At 34.5% G+C, this 13,406-nt stretch overlaps 1 protein-coding gene across 1 annotated transcript; it reads right to left on the bottom strand.

The window, feature by feature from the left end:
* Nucleotides 1-4,922: 4,922 nt before the first annotated feature.
* Nucleotides 4,923-12,734, bottom strand: LOC125668446 (40S ribosomal protein S7). The gene is made up of 7 exons (XM_048902616.2): nucleotides 12,663-12,734; nucleotides 11,488-11,562; nucleotides 11,174-11,245; nucleotides 9,339-9,479; nucleotides 6,639-6,703; nucleotides 5,317-5,467; nucleotides 4,923-5,030 (listed from the first exon to the last, which is right to left on the bottom strand). The coding sequence occupies exons 2-7, from the start codon at nucleotides 11,560-11,562 to the stop codon at nucleotides 4,953-4,955; spliced, it is 582 nt and encodes a 193-aa protein (XP_048758573.1). The 5' UTR covers nucleotides 12,663-12,734; the 3' UTR covers nucleotides 4,923-4,952.
* Nucleotides 12,735-13,406: the final 672 nt, after the last annotated feature.

Below are 13,406 nucleotides of genomic sequence, written 5' to 3'. Positions count from 1 at the left end.
TACATCGGGATCGAAATCCAGAAATAAAAGTAAAAGTAAAACCCCAACTACCACAAAATGAAGATAATTATGTAGGAAAAATCTTCCCAAGAACAGCAAAGCCATAATTAGTCATATTAAAAATGTGGAAGCATCTTCAGGTAGTACAGGTTATAATTTCTTCAAAACATGGCCACCGGGGGTGGGGGTGGGGGTAATGTAAGGTGGGGCCACAGTACAGGACAAAGTTTTATGTAGGGAACAATATTGAAAAGTATAAAGTATAACTTTTCATTTAGAATGTCTGTAGTGATAGTGAAAAATATTGGGAATTTATTCCGAGATCACTGTTATTAAGTTCCGTTTGTTTACACCAACATGTTCCTGTGTTTTTTAAACCGTAATGTGGCTGACGAAAAGCTGAACAAATACTACAGGAAAAAGGGCACAAATGCACAGCATGTAATAAGTAAAAATAGGTCAAGGGAGGAAAAGAACTGTTATACAGTTTGGCTTCTCAAAAGTAAATATAAAAATTCATGTAGCAACTGTCATATGATATTTAGGCAAAACTAAACACTCGAATTATCAACCAAAGGCAACTGAACTGATGAAATCTATTAAAGGTGCTGTGCTGTGCTGTGTGACAGTTATGTCAGAAAAAGACAGTGAGTTAAGTAATGCCATATGTAAAAGGGTTGTTGTGTAATATGAATGCACCTATGAAAATATTGTACTGTTCATCATTCCAAATAAGAAAATGCTTTATTGATTAAAGAATGACTCATATAAATGTCAGTAATGCTAAACTGTGGCAGTTATTTATCTTGGTTAACGAAACATAAAAAACGTCGGCCTTACATTTAAATATAACACTCCAGTCTATTATTGGAAACCGGTGTTTTCCATTTAGATTTCTGAGTCGGACGTTTCGTTAGCAAATGCGCTATACCTCTTTGGTTCACTGGTTCTACATGATGACTACTATTCAGTTCACAAGGTTAAAGATCTTTGAACACAAAACATTATCTATTCAATATCTTAAGACTGTTGCCAAACTTGGCACATTGGTTGCCCCTAGAAAGCAGATGACCCAAATTGTTTTTAAGTGATAAGGTCAAAGTTCAATGGTACAACTGGACTTTATTTTTAGAACACTTGATACACTGGTTCTATATAAGGAATAGACGACCTGTATTGATTCTGAGATCACAAGGGTTAAAATGGACATTATGAAGTATTGTACACTCAATATCTCAAGAACCATTTCCTTGACATACTTCAAACTTGGTATACTGGTGCCCCCTAAAGAGTAGATGGCCCCGGGCCATTGGTTTTTAGGTCAAAGGTCATGACTCCAACTTATTATGGTTGCCCCTGACTTGGTAGATAACCTTTCTTTAAGCATTGGAAGTTATGATGAAAATGACTAATATTTGTTATAATACATGTATCACATTTATAACTCACACATCCTCTCTCAAGAAAATGACCCCAAAAAATGAAAAGCAAAAAAAAAAAAAAATAGATTGGGAAAATAATGGACTTGAACTCGGAATGTATGGTTAAGTGGAAGATTACCGAGCACCTAAACCACTATAGGCCACCCAGGCATGTAAGTTTAAAGGTTTAACATTTGACAGGCTACTAAATCTCAGGGTAAATTTTGAGAACGATTTTATTCATATTTTCTCCATTTTCAATAAAAAGGCCACCTTAAACCAGATTTCCTCAAATGGACTTGTGTTTAGTCTTACTCAAGTAAAACAATTTCAGTGTTTTATTTCTGGTTTAGGGTGGCCTTTTGCAACTCTTTATTCCCATTACATCTACTATATACTCTATTTAATCACGGTGATGTTTATGCTTATCAAATAAAGATACTATCAACATATAGATATCTTTATTAAGTAATTTGGGTTAACACAAGTATAAACTGACATTGTATAGCAGAATATTTGTAAAAAATGATATTCAAGAAAAAAGTATTTGTGTAGGCGAAATTGCATACCAAGTGCGCTATACTCCTTTGATGCATTGTCAAGCAAAATATTGAGCAGACATCTTATTGTGTCCAATTTGAACCTTGACCTTGTGACCTCAATCAATAGGGGTCATCTACTTAGGAGAGGTCAGTGTACCATGTTTTATGTCAGTCAAGCAAATGGTTCTCAAGATTTTAGCAGAAAATAATTCATGTTCAGTTTGACCCTTGACCTTGTGATTTCAAAATCGAGTGGTCATCTACTTGTTGGGTACCAGTGTACCTTGTTTAATGTCTGTCGGGCAAAGCATTCTCAAGATATTGAGCAGACATTATCTTACTATGCCCAGTACGTGTTTGAACCTTGTGACCTGAAAATCAATAGGGGTCATCTGATCTCTAGGGACAACCACTGTACCAAGTTTGGTAACTTTCAAGCAAATGGTTCTTTAGATTGTGAGCAGATGAGACATGGTCTACAGACCTACATACATGCCCCTCTTTTACAAAAGAGGCACAAAAATCTTTCTCAAGAGCAACTATGTCTCGATTAGTCATATTCATATGCAAGCATCCAAGATTTTTAATATTTCCTGGTGCAAAACTTTGATCTCCTATGGTGGCCCCACCCTATGCCTAGTGTGTCACACAAGCTCTTTTTAAGGCCTACATCCCCTACTTTGCTTTGTTAAAGGGACTGGTTCACGACTTTTGAATGAAATATTTGCATTTTTGATGCTGAACATTAAAAATGTAACTCATTTTATGTTGACAGCGAAAATGTTTACCTTCTGAATGCAAGAATAAAAGCAATATTTTAGCCTTAAATATGTGTTATGGAAACAAAGACTCGAGTCTTTTTGTGTATGCAAACAAACCAGTGAAATATTAATTTTTTAATATAAAGCATCTTAATTTTGCATAGTCATGGATTTTAACTTTTAGATGAAACATTCTACCCAAAGAATACTTGAAATGTGAAAGATATAATAAGTTTAGATCGATATCCATTTCTTTTGAAAATTCTGTATAAAACAATAACATACCGCAATCTTTGTTTACAAAACCAATAACTCTCTAAAATATGCTACTGTGATGGTATCACCTTAATTTTTTTTGCAAAATCTTTTAACACATTAGACACTAGGTTTTGATCATTAAAAGTGAAAAACAAAATTTTGGGGGAAATCGTGAATCAGTCCCTTTAAGGAACAGTAATTATTGCTTAACTCAAATCTATAATCTCCCACATAGTGATCTAATCTAAGGATTGCTGGCTCCAAAGCCAAGACTGCTCAATTCCATAATTGTTCCTAACCTTGTCACCCACCTTTTACATACATATATATATATATTTCCAATGTTTTTGCTTTTGATATCTCTACAAATTGTAATGATAGTCATTTCCTTATGAATGCATTATACTTGTGAACAAGTATATGTTGGTAAACTTTTCTCGAGTACCAAGAGATTTGGTGCCGAGCAAAGCGAGGGACCAAACGAGTGGCGAGGGAAAAGTTTAACAACATACTTGGTACGTTTCACTTGAGAAATGAAAACTCTCTGTGGTCTCTTTAATTCATTATAACCCTTGCGTATTTTTTATCCTTTTAATTAACATCATCAGCATTTATCTTTATTGGTGCAATTTTGTATAGGCTGGGTTTGATAATTAGTACCCTCAAGGGGAGTTTACCTGTATTCAACAGCCAGGTGAGGGTGCACAGCGAGTAGTTTTCAAATATTAGGTTTTTCATACACATTCAATATATCTTCATCCATGTTTCAAGAATGTCTGCCATGTCTTTTCAAATGGATTTAAGCCAAGAACTTACTAAAACTATTGTTTTGGACATTTTCGGGCATGATAGAAAATAATTCCATGCATTTCCTAGATATATCTGAAAATAATCTTGAAAACAGACTATTTGGGTGACCAACAAAAACTGATCAGATATGCTGATAGAGTGATATAGAACTGTGCCCATGTCTTTTAAATTTGTTTCAAATGATAGATTGCTGGATGTATCACTTTTTGACTGAACCCCAAACACAAGTACACATTCTATACTATTTTCATGACGTGTTAGTGATGGGGCATAACACATACCTCAGAGAGAGAGAGAGAGAGTGATGTATCTTAAATACAGCATGTCTATTCTCTTGTTTGTTGGTCACCCAAACTTTTGTGTTTTTTGATATTCAATGTTCCATACCAAGTCTGGTAACTGACACACCGTACTCAGAAAGTGTGACGCCCTTCCTTGATTGTTACCAATCATTGATAATTATTGGTCTAATAATTAGAAATACAAAGACATGCTTACCCAACCATAAAACTTGGACTTAGGGTGTACCAAGTTATTTGATGCACATACAAATCTTTTGTTCGAGGTGTGAAACATGTTCTAATGCGTGTTGGAATCTTAATCAATATAGTATGTCTATTTTAATGGCTGGGAATTCCAACAGCAATGAAAGTAGCGGTAGCATGTAGTGTTAAATCTAAAGCAATCTAGCATGGCGCCATGCCCTTTTTAATTGCACCATGCCCTTTTTTCTCTTTAAATTTTAAAAAAATATTTGTTAATATAAACATTTGTTCTTTACTTCACAAGGTTGATTGAAAAGTATCAAAACAAGGCAGCAGGTATTAACTTTTAAAGAGGCTCAATGATTATTCTATTACTATCATAGTATGATACAATGAAAGTGCCCCGAAATTGTCTTGCCGCGACGAAAAGTGCCCTTTCGAACATTTGATATGTGTGCCCTCTTTAGATCCTAGATTTAACACTAAGCATGTCATGAAGTATGCTGGCATGAAGCGTCAAAGTTCATACCCTCATGTATATTGAATTCTTATTATATATACAGAGAAAAGTAAAATGGAGTGTAGCCTCTGCTTTGTAACTTATTTACTATTCATTCCACTATGAACTAATAACAGCACTTTCAATACGTTGCAATTCACTTTTTATTGGTGAATTTATAACACATATTCTGGAAACTCAAATGCAACGTCTTTTCCTGTGAGTTTTTTGTACACAGCTGTGAAAGTATCCACCTGAAAATAAAAGGATTCAATAAAAGTTACCTTCTCGTTTCAGTAGTCTGGAAACGACACACTGCATCACAAAAGTGTCAAGACTTGCTATTCCTTCATTTTTATAAAACTTGTATCTTTTTACTACAGAGGAGCATGTTATCGGCAAGATTAAAGTTGATTCAAAGAATGAAGATATACCTAGAATATATGATTATACCTAGAATATATGATTTATTCAATCTAAAGTTTGAAAGACATGAGATCATATTTCCAATACAATTTCGATTTCTGGAGTAATACTGACCTTGTGTTCAATATTTGTCTGTTGGTTCTTGTCCAGATGCACTTTAATCAGTCGGGATCCATCCAGCTTAATTCTGATTCTCTTGCCCACAATTTCAGCAGGGAAAGCAAGATCCTCAAGGATGGCATCATGAACTGAAGTTAGTGTACGACTGCAAACAAATGTATTTTTATATTGATTGGGAATGTGTAGCTGGACAAAGACACATAAGAAAGTCATTTGAAGAAAAAGAACCCAATCACTCTCATCGGATATACATGTAATGTAACCCTCCTTCACTTTTAACATGCCAACATTTCTGGGAGAGCAGTGTATATAACTTGTTCTATTCTTTTGATAAATAAAAGGTTAACTCGTTGAATATAGATTATTCTTGCATATTTTAATATTTCCCCCTGTAGATTCTATAGAGAGCTCTCTAGCTTATACTGAGCCATAAAATCCTGCACTGTAAATGCATGGGGACTACTTTAACTCAATTGTGATATCACACCTGCTTTACATATCTGTTTACAAATAATAATGAACATAATCAGTCAGCTACCAAAAATTAAAACAAATGAGCATGTCTGGAATTTGAAAAATATATAATAGAAAGGTTATTGACCGAATGTCGGTCAATATGCCCACACTTTGTTGTTGCAAGCAGTTGAAACTTGTTCCACTTTACCGTGCATTAACCTTGAGCAGGCATATTTATCCCGATATTTGGTCAATAAACTATAAAGATTGCACTTCTCAGGATTTGGAAAAATGCTGATCTTCTTTTGATTTCCCTAAAGAAGCTGGGTTATTTATACACCAATGAAAATACCATTTGAAATTGAAGCCCTCCCAAAATATTGTCAGAATGTTAAAAATCAAGGAGGACTCCATTTATATAGCTTCGTCACTCCCAAACCCACAAAGTACCACTAACCAATGCTACCATGAACTGAAGTTGAGCAACACAAGTATGAATTAACTTGCATTAAACTAATCTACTAATCCCACAGACAACACAAGATGTGATTTCTGTAATTTAAAAAAATAAAAAAATTTTATTGGGCCTTTCAATGCAACCTTCATTCTGCCTGTCTTGAAATAAATCTTACCTTCATTCTTAGCTTACCTAATAAATGTCTACATCTTGGATTTTAAAGATAGATAGATACAGATTTTAGAGTCAAACAAGGCCAATCACTTGATTTGATTTTTGTTTCAAAGAATTTGGAAGAGAGACCAAAGAACTTCAACTTCCATAGATCAGGGCAACATAATGAAATGTACATGATCTAGTCTACACAACACATACAATAAAGGCAACAGAACAGAACACATACGATCTGGGTCTCTTCTGCTTATTCTTCCTCCTTGTCTTTCTGGTTGGTTTTGGGAGGATTCTCCTCTACAAACGTAAAATTCAAACTTCATTATAATATACAAAGAACATCTAAAAATAGAAACATTTCTTGAAATGAAACAAAATATGAATGTCAAACTGAATCAAAATGAAAGCAAGTACAACATTAAATAATCAGTCATGATACCAAGATAAACTCGAAAACAAGAGGCCCACAGGCCTCAAGGTCACCTGAGTATCACAGCCCATACATTGAGTCTCATATTTACATTTAAGCCTCAATATGGAGTCCTTTGTGCACATTTTTATGATCTTTCAAAATATGCATACAATTCCCATTCATTTATAGAAGAAGGAAAATGGAAGTTTGAAGCATATAGATCATTTTGACATCTCCCCCAATGAACCCTGACCCATGGACCATGAATTTAACAATTCTGATAGATAGCTTTATGGACATCATCATAACCATGCATTTAGTTTTTCTCAAATATATATGGGAGTAGCGAAGATTTTCTAAGATACAATAGATGTTCACTATATGGTAATATTGGTCCTGCCATAGGGCCTAAACCCCTGACTCAGGGGCCATGAATTTCATAATTTAAGTAAAGGGGTTCAAGGACACCATATCCATGCATTTAGTTTTTCTCTCACATGGGTGGGAGCAGAGATTTTTTAAAATATGGCCCTTTTAAACATATTTGGCCCCATCCATGAGGTTCAAGGGGTGTTAAGGTCATAAATTTTACAATTCATATATTCCTCTTATCCTAGAGATGCTTCACACCAAAAATTGTAACAATTGGCCTCATAGCTTTCAAGAACAAGTTAAAATTGTTAACAAACGACACACAAAGCCAGACGAAGACCAACAGCAATAGGTCACTTCAGCGACTCAGGTGACCTAAAAAGAAAAGATCAGGACCCAGTTCCACAATGGTTAGTTACCTTTAACAAACAGTTAACTTCCCATCAATTCTTACATTTACATAGTGTTAACTAGACATTAACTGTCAGTTTAACTCATCTTTGTGCAACTGGGCCCTGACCTAGGTTTGTTTGGATTTTTTTCCATACCCTTTGAGAACTTCCCCCCTCATATAAAGATGTTCCTACCCATAAGTAAAGTGCCATAAATACTGACTTGGCACTAAAGGTGATAACAATGAGGGTTCTAAAAAAATTGTCATTAAAAAAATGGTCACACCCAAAAAGACCCATGGCTTTCAATTCTAATACTGGGTGCTTAACGAAGAAACAGTTATTACCAATGTTAAATGTTTTAGGTCTCACACGGAGCTGGGATTGAGAATCAAACCTTGATCCTCGTTGTGAAGCAAGCACTCTAACCGCTAGACTACAGCAAGCTGTGCCAGGCCTTTAGTAGGAATTTGTTAGGGGTGAAACAACAAATCTTGATGCAGGTGAATCGTGATTAAGGATTCATTCCAGTTTAATTTCCATTTGATTAAAAACATAAAATGCACACTTCCTTTCAGTTTGGGCTCTCTGACTGGTCAATTCAGTTTCAATCAACGCATTTACAAAATGAACACTAAACAGACAGCAAATTGCAGGATTTCGTTGAAAAATGCCCCCTCAACGTATAGATCTTTCGTATGGAAACACCTCAGTTTTAAATCAGTACACAAATCTTGTAGCACATCGTATGTCCAGAAAACAATGAAAGCACTATTAAAGATATTGAACGTTGTCGATAAATGTCTACATATGTTACAACCATATCACTCCAATACTAAGAGAACTACACTGGTTACCTGTGCAGTATAGGACACAATATAAGATACTTACTTATACTTACAAAGCCTTACATGATGAATGCCCAACTTATATCAAACAATTACTAGAGGTATATAAGCCTACCCGAAATCTTAGGTCTATAAAACAATCAGTCCAAAAAGTCGAACCGTAACATACGGAGATCGGTGTTTCAGAACAATAGCTCCAAAACTGGAATGCCCTTCCAGAACATGTAAGGGACTGTAGAACACTGTGTGCATTCAAGAAGTCACTGAAAACACATTTTTTCCATCAAGTTTTCCAGGACTAGTTTCTATCATTTCAGTCATTCGTGTAGGTTAGATTCTGTGAAAAACTGTGAAAACTAAAGACTGTGTGTCTTAGCTTTCCAGTACCATTTTGTGATGTTTTATAAAAAAAAAAAAAAAAAAGGAATTGTATGTTTTAATGTATTATACCCGAGACATTATATGCTGTGTGTGTGCGTATTTCATTATTATTATTATTTTAATACGCCCTGAAACTGATGTTTATTCTTATCTAGCATATTTATGGTATCTTGTGTTTTCATGTTTTATGTACAATGATGATAGGTACAGCTTTTAATGTTTTATTTATTTTCTATGCATTATGTGTATAACATTCTGTTGTAAGGTATATATGCATTGTAAAGCACCTTTGAGCGTACATAGTGTATGAAAAGGGTGCTATATAAATATGGTATTATTATTATTATAATAGATATTCATTGTGATGCTGTATATGTAGACCCAGTTTGGTTGTCTGAATCCGCTACACATGCTTTAGATTTAAACCCTATTTAATTCACACCCAGGACGCATTGATGAAGGAACTTCCCATTACTCCATGTGTAAAATATACAGTTACATTATCTGTGAATAGCATCTCAACTAACCTGTGCAATAAATACTACATGTTTCCCACTGAACTTTTTCTCCAGCTCCCTGACCAGTCTTGTCTGGATTTTCTGGTAGGCTCTGAGCTGAGGAACTGGTACGAAGATCATGATAGCCTTCTTGCCCTGAACATCAATTTCCTGAAAGGAACAAAAGCAACGAAAACATACAAATATTATTCCAGATTTCTGTTGGGGTAAGGTTCTTCATGATATAATGAACATGGTGTCAAAATCTAAAGTGTGGCTTGATTTTTTGTTAAATGATGGCATTGTGGACAAAACAATGACAGTACATATGTCAGGTCTAAACCAGAGTCCACATCCGCATGTAATTACTGCAACAGTTTTTTTATTTAAACCGCTATATAGACCCAAACCGAAATATCCAAACCCAAATTGAAAATCCTGAACTGACCCAATTTTTTTAAAACCATGACAGCCCTTAATGTAGTAAAATCACCAAGTGACTGATAAATTTTTATTTCTCCAAAATAAAGCAGAGGACATGCTATGATATTATAAATGGGCAATAATGCATACACATTGTCAATTTTAAAGTCCAGTACAGAATTATAAAAATTCATTCTAATTCAAAATAAAAAAAAATACACTTTAAATATTGCAACTTTTGTCACTCTGAGGAGAAAGCATTAGAACATCTTTTAATGGAAATGTGATGGTTTACAACTTTTCCTAGTAGAATTTGAACAACTTTTGGAAGATAAGACTGCAGTCTTAGAAATTAAGCGGTAGCCCGATGACTGTGGCTAGTAAAACCGGGATACCAAAAATTATTAACGCACATTCTGCTATTAGGAAATCGGTGAAACAACCAGTTCTTACAGAGGAGAAAGTTGGCGCAGAGAAGTATGAGGAAACAAAGCAACAAAGAAAATGATCAGCATGTTTGGCAGAAGAACTGCCCCTGGCTTGAATACAATGATGGTCTCGTATTTTGCATCTGGTGCAGAAAGGAAAACATTGCAAATTCTGAGTTCGTGTTCGGCTCAGATAATTCAGAATTGATTCTGTAAGTGAACATGAAAATAGAAAATGGCGTAAGCATTTTACCCTAGAGTAAAAAAACACAAGCGACCGCATCAGACATTCAGAATGTATGATTATTAGTCAACAACCCTAGTTTGTACTGTTTTTTAGGATGAGAGTGGTGATGAAGAACTAGAAGAATTAAAACATTGCAGGATTTGGAAGAATCACACTGAAATGACAGAATTAGAATTTGAAAGAGGGCTTGAACTCTCGTCTTAAACTAATAAAAATGTTCAAACTTGAGAATTCGAATCATGTTGAATCATTCTTGCATAGCATTTGTAAAATTTTATTTGGGCTACCAAATTTTTCACTCTTACTTGCCCGATGGGCCTGTGGTAAAAATCATTAAGCGCGAAGACTGAGCAACAGATATCAATGACAAAGAAATCCTTTATTTTGGCTTGTATTAAAAATAAAATTGACACATATTAAAATACTATCATTCTAAGGCTAAGTATTATGTTTATACTGCAAAATGTACTAAAAAAGTTCTGAAACCTCTAAACTTGTCATCTGCAATATCACAAATGAGAATTTTTTATGAAACACAGAAAATACATCTCATATGAAAATGGTGAAAAGGAAAAGTTTCAATATTCAATGGAACAGATGGAAGTTGCTATTTACTTGAAACATGCCCCTCTCTCTTCCCTCTACACATAATGAAACTTACACATGGCTTGATTGTCATGTGCTTAATTATGTGTATAACCCATCCACCCCCCCCAAAAAAACTTCAACTTTTGAATAATTTAACATTGCAGAAAGATAAAACATACCTTGGCTCCTGTGATGTAGAGTTCTCTAAGCTGTGCCTTAAGGTCACTGTTCATCTCCAGCTCCAGAAGAGCCTGATAAAATTTTATTTACATTTTGAAGTGTTCACACAATTATTTTCAAATGCATGCATTTCATGAAAGACTTTATCAATATAATGTGATATCCCGCGTCTTTTATTCCTCGGAAAATCAAATTTTGAAAAAAAGACAATTTCAAATGTTTGGCTAGACTCCTGTTCAACTATATAATATTCATACTAGCCAGAATGTGTCATTGTATATGCAAGTAAATCAACAATATATGTTTCTCTTACCTGAGAAATTGACGACTCAAACTCATCTGGCTTTTCGCCTTGTGGTTTCACGATTTTAGCGCTCGCCGAGTACATCTACCAAGAAAAAAATCATCCATTCTTAATTTCAAATGATAAAGGGCAAATGATTTATCACACATCAATTTTGTGCGCAGATACGTTCAACATGTTGGCAAAATTCTTCTCCAGTACAATCATCTTGCAATACTACAGTGTGAAAATCACTCTGTAGCAGAAGAAACATCCTCTATACTGTAATTTTTGTTGAATTGTTTAAAAATTGTTTTATGCCTACAGTCGAAAACAGCATCATTATGTACAAATTTCCTTCATGCAACACTCCACTCTGTGTTTATCTTAAAATGTGTACCTTCACAGCTATGTTAAAGTGGAGCTAAAATCAAATGTTCCAAAATCTTCTGATGTGTAAAATGGCATTCATTTTGAATTTTTGTTTATATATATTATATTACATATAACTCAATAACCATTTATACAACTTATAACGAGATTTTACTCAAAATTTCATTCCATGCACTAGATTGAAGCATCTCAAATTAGTTTAAAACAAGTTCATGGGTAATGGTAATATGAGGTGCTTCAATCTTACAAATAACTACTTTATGGCTTATAGTTTCTTATTTTTCAAACTGCCTGAAAAAATTGCATCAAAATCACTGTAGTAAAATTAAAATTTTGTCAACTTCAGGGCAAATAAAATAGTTTACATCTTTGAAGAATAGCAACTTGCTGTTCTTTAAAGTGAGCGGGTCTGGGGACCACTTACACAGCAGCAAACATTGAAACAGCTCACAGCATAAAGAAAGTTTCATTTCTGATTATCATGTAAAAAGTCAAAGGATTAATGGAAAACCCATTTTCCACGCCCTGAATTTTAAATCCAGAAATTTGACAACAGAAAAATACATCTTATACTCATATTAACAGCGTCAACACTGTGTGCATAACGATAACATTCAGAGAAAATTCGTGTTACGATCCCCCTTCCTGTACTATCTAAATAAAATCTCGACTCCAATACATCATCATACAGTAATTTGCCTACAAATTAAAGATCATGCTATGAATTCTTTAATTATGAAGTTTAATGACAATTGGTCCAATGTTTGCTGAACTGTTTGCCATTTTACTGAACATCAACATTGCAATCGCACCTTGTCAATGGCGGCGACGGAAAAAAGGGTTATTCCGGAGGGTTTTATCTGTTTCGTGAACGCGTTGATTTCCTGCATGATATTTGTACATTTTTACCCCGTGAAATACAGTAATTAAAATAAGCAATGATGAAAATAGAAAAATTATAATGAAATTGAAGAATACTAATTTGAACCAAATTCTTTGCTAGGCCTGTTTATTGTCGACGCAAATATGAAATTTAAACAATTCACCAATGCGTATTCATAAATTTTTATCATCATGAAATCGAGTTATTGATACTAATATGTTTTACGGCGTGACCGTGTTTGAGGGCGAAGCAAAAAAGTTTTGACATTAGTATCTATATCCAAAACAGGACAAAAACAACCCGAAGTTAGCACGCGGACGTCGACGGAGCTGTATCAAAGCATCCTAATTTTTGGACATTTGATCCACCTATATATTAAACGCGGGAAATATAACGCAATTGATGTAAACAGTATATTGTGACGTCATATGCAGCGTCGTTATTTAGCAAATTACAAACAAAGCGTTTGAACCATAACAAAAAACATGGCGTTAATGGTGGAGTGATTATATATGATTAAGAAAATAAGATTTACATGCTTTTACGGATTTTATGTATAACATCTCAGAACGACGTGAACTAGGGTAGACGAGATTCAAAATGGAGGAATACATGTCCACGCGCTAATATTCGAATCGACGCCATTGGTACCAAACTTTTCAAGTTCCATAGG

The sequence above is a fragment of the Ostrea edulis genome, chromosome 4, assembly GCF_947568905.1.
Source record: "Ostrea edulis chromosome 4, xbOstEdul1.1, whole genome shotgun sequence".
Lineage (NCBI taxonomy): Eukaryota > Metazoa > Mollusca > Bivalvia > Ostreida > Ostreidae > Ostrea > Ostrea edulis.
The sequence above is the reverse complement of the archived record's forward strand: the minus strand, read 5'-3'. Positions and strand labels throughout refer to the sequence as shown.

Excerpts from the sequence above, each read along its gene's own strand:
- LOC125668446 (XM_048902616.2), bottom strand. The coding sequence starts at position 11,562 with ATGTACTCGGCGAGCGCTAAAATCGTGAAACCACAAGGCGAAAAGCCA. Across the intron at positions 9,480-11,173 it reads TCTACATCACAGGAGCCAAG|GAAATTGATGTTCAGGGCAA; the intron begins GTATGTTTTATC and ends TGTTCCTTTCAG. Across the intron at positions 5,031-5,316 it reads AGACAAATATTGAACACAAG|GTGGATACTTTCACAGCTGT; the intron begins GTCAGTATTACT and ends TTTTATTTTCAG.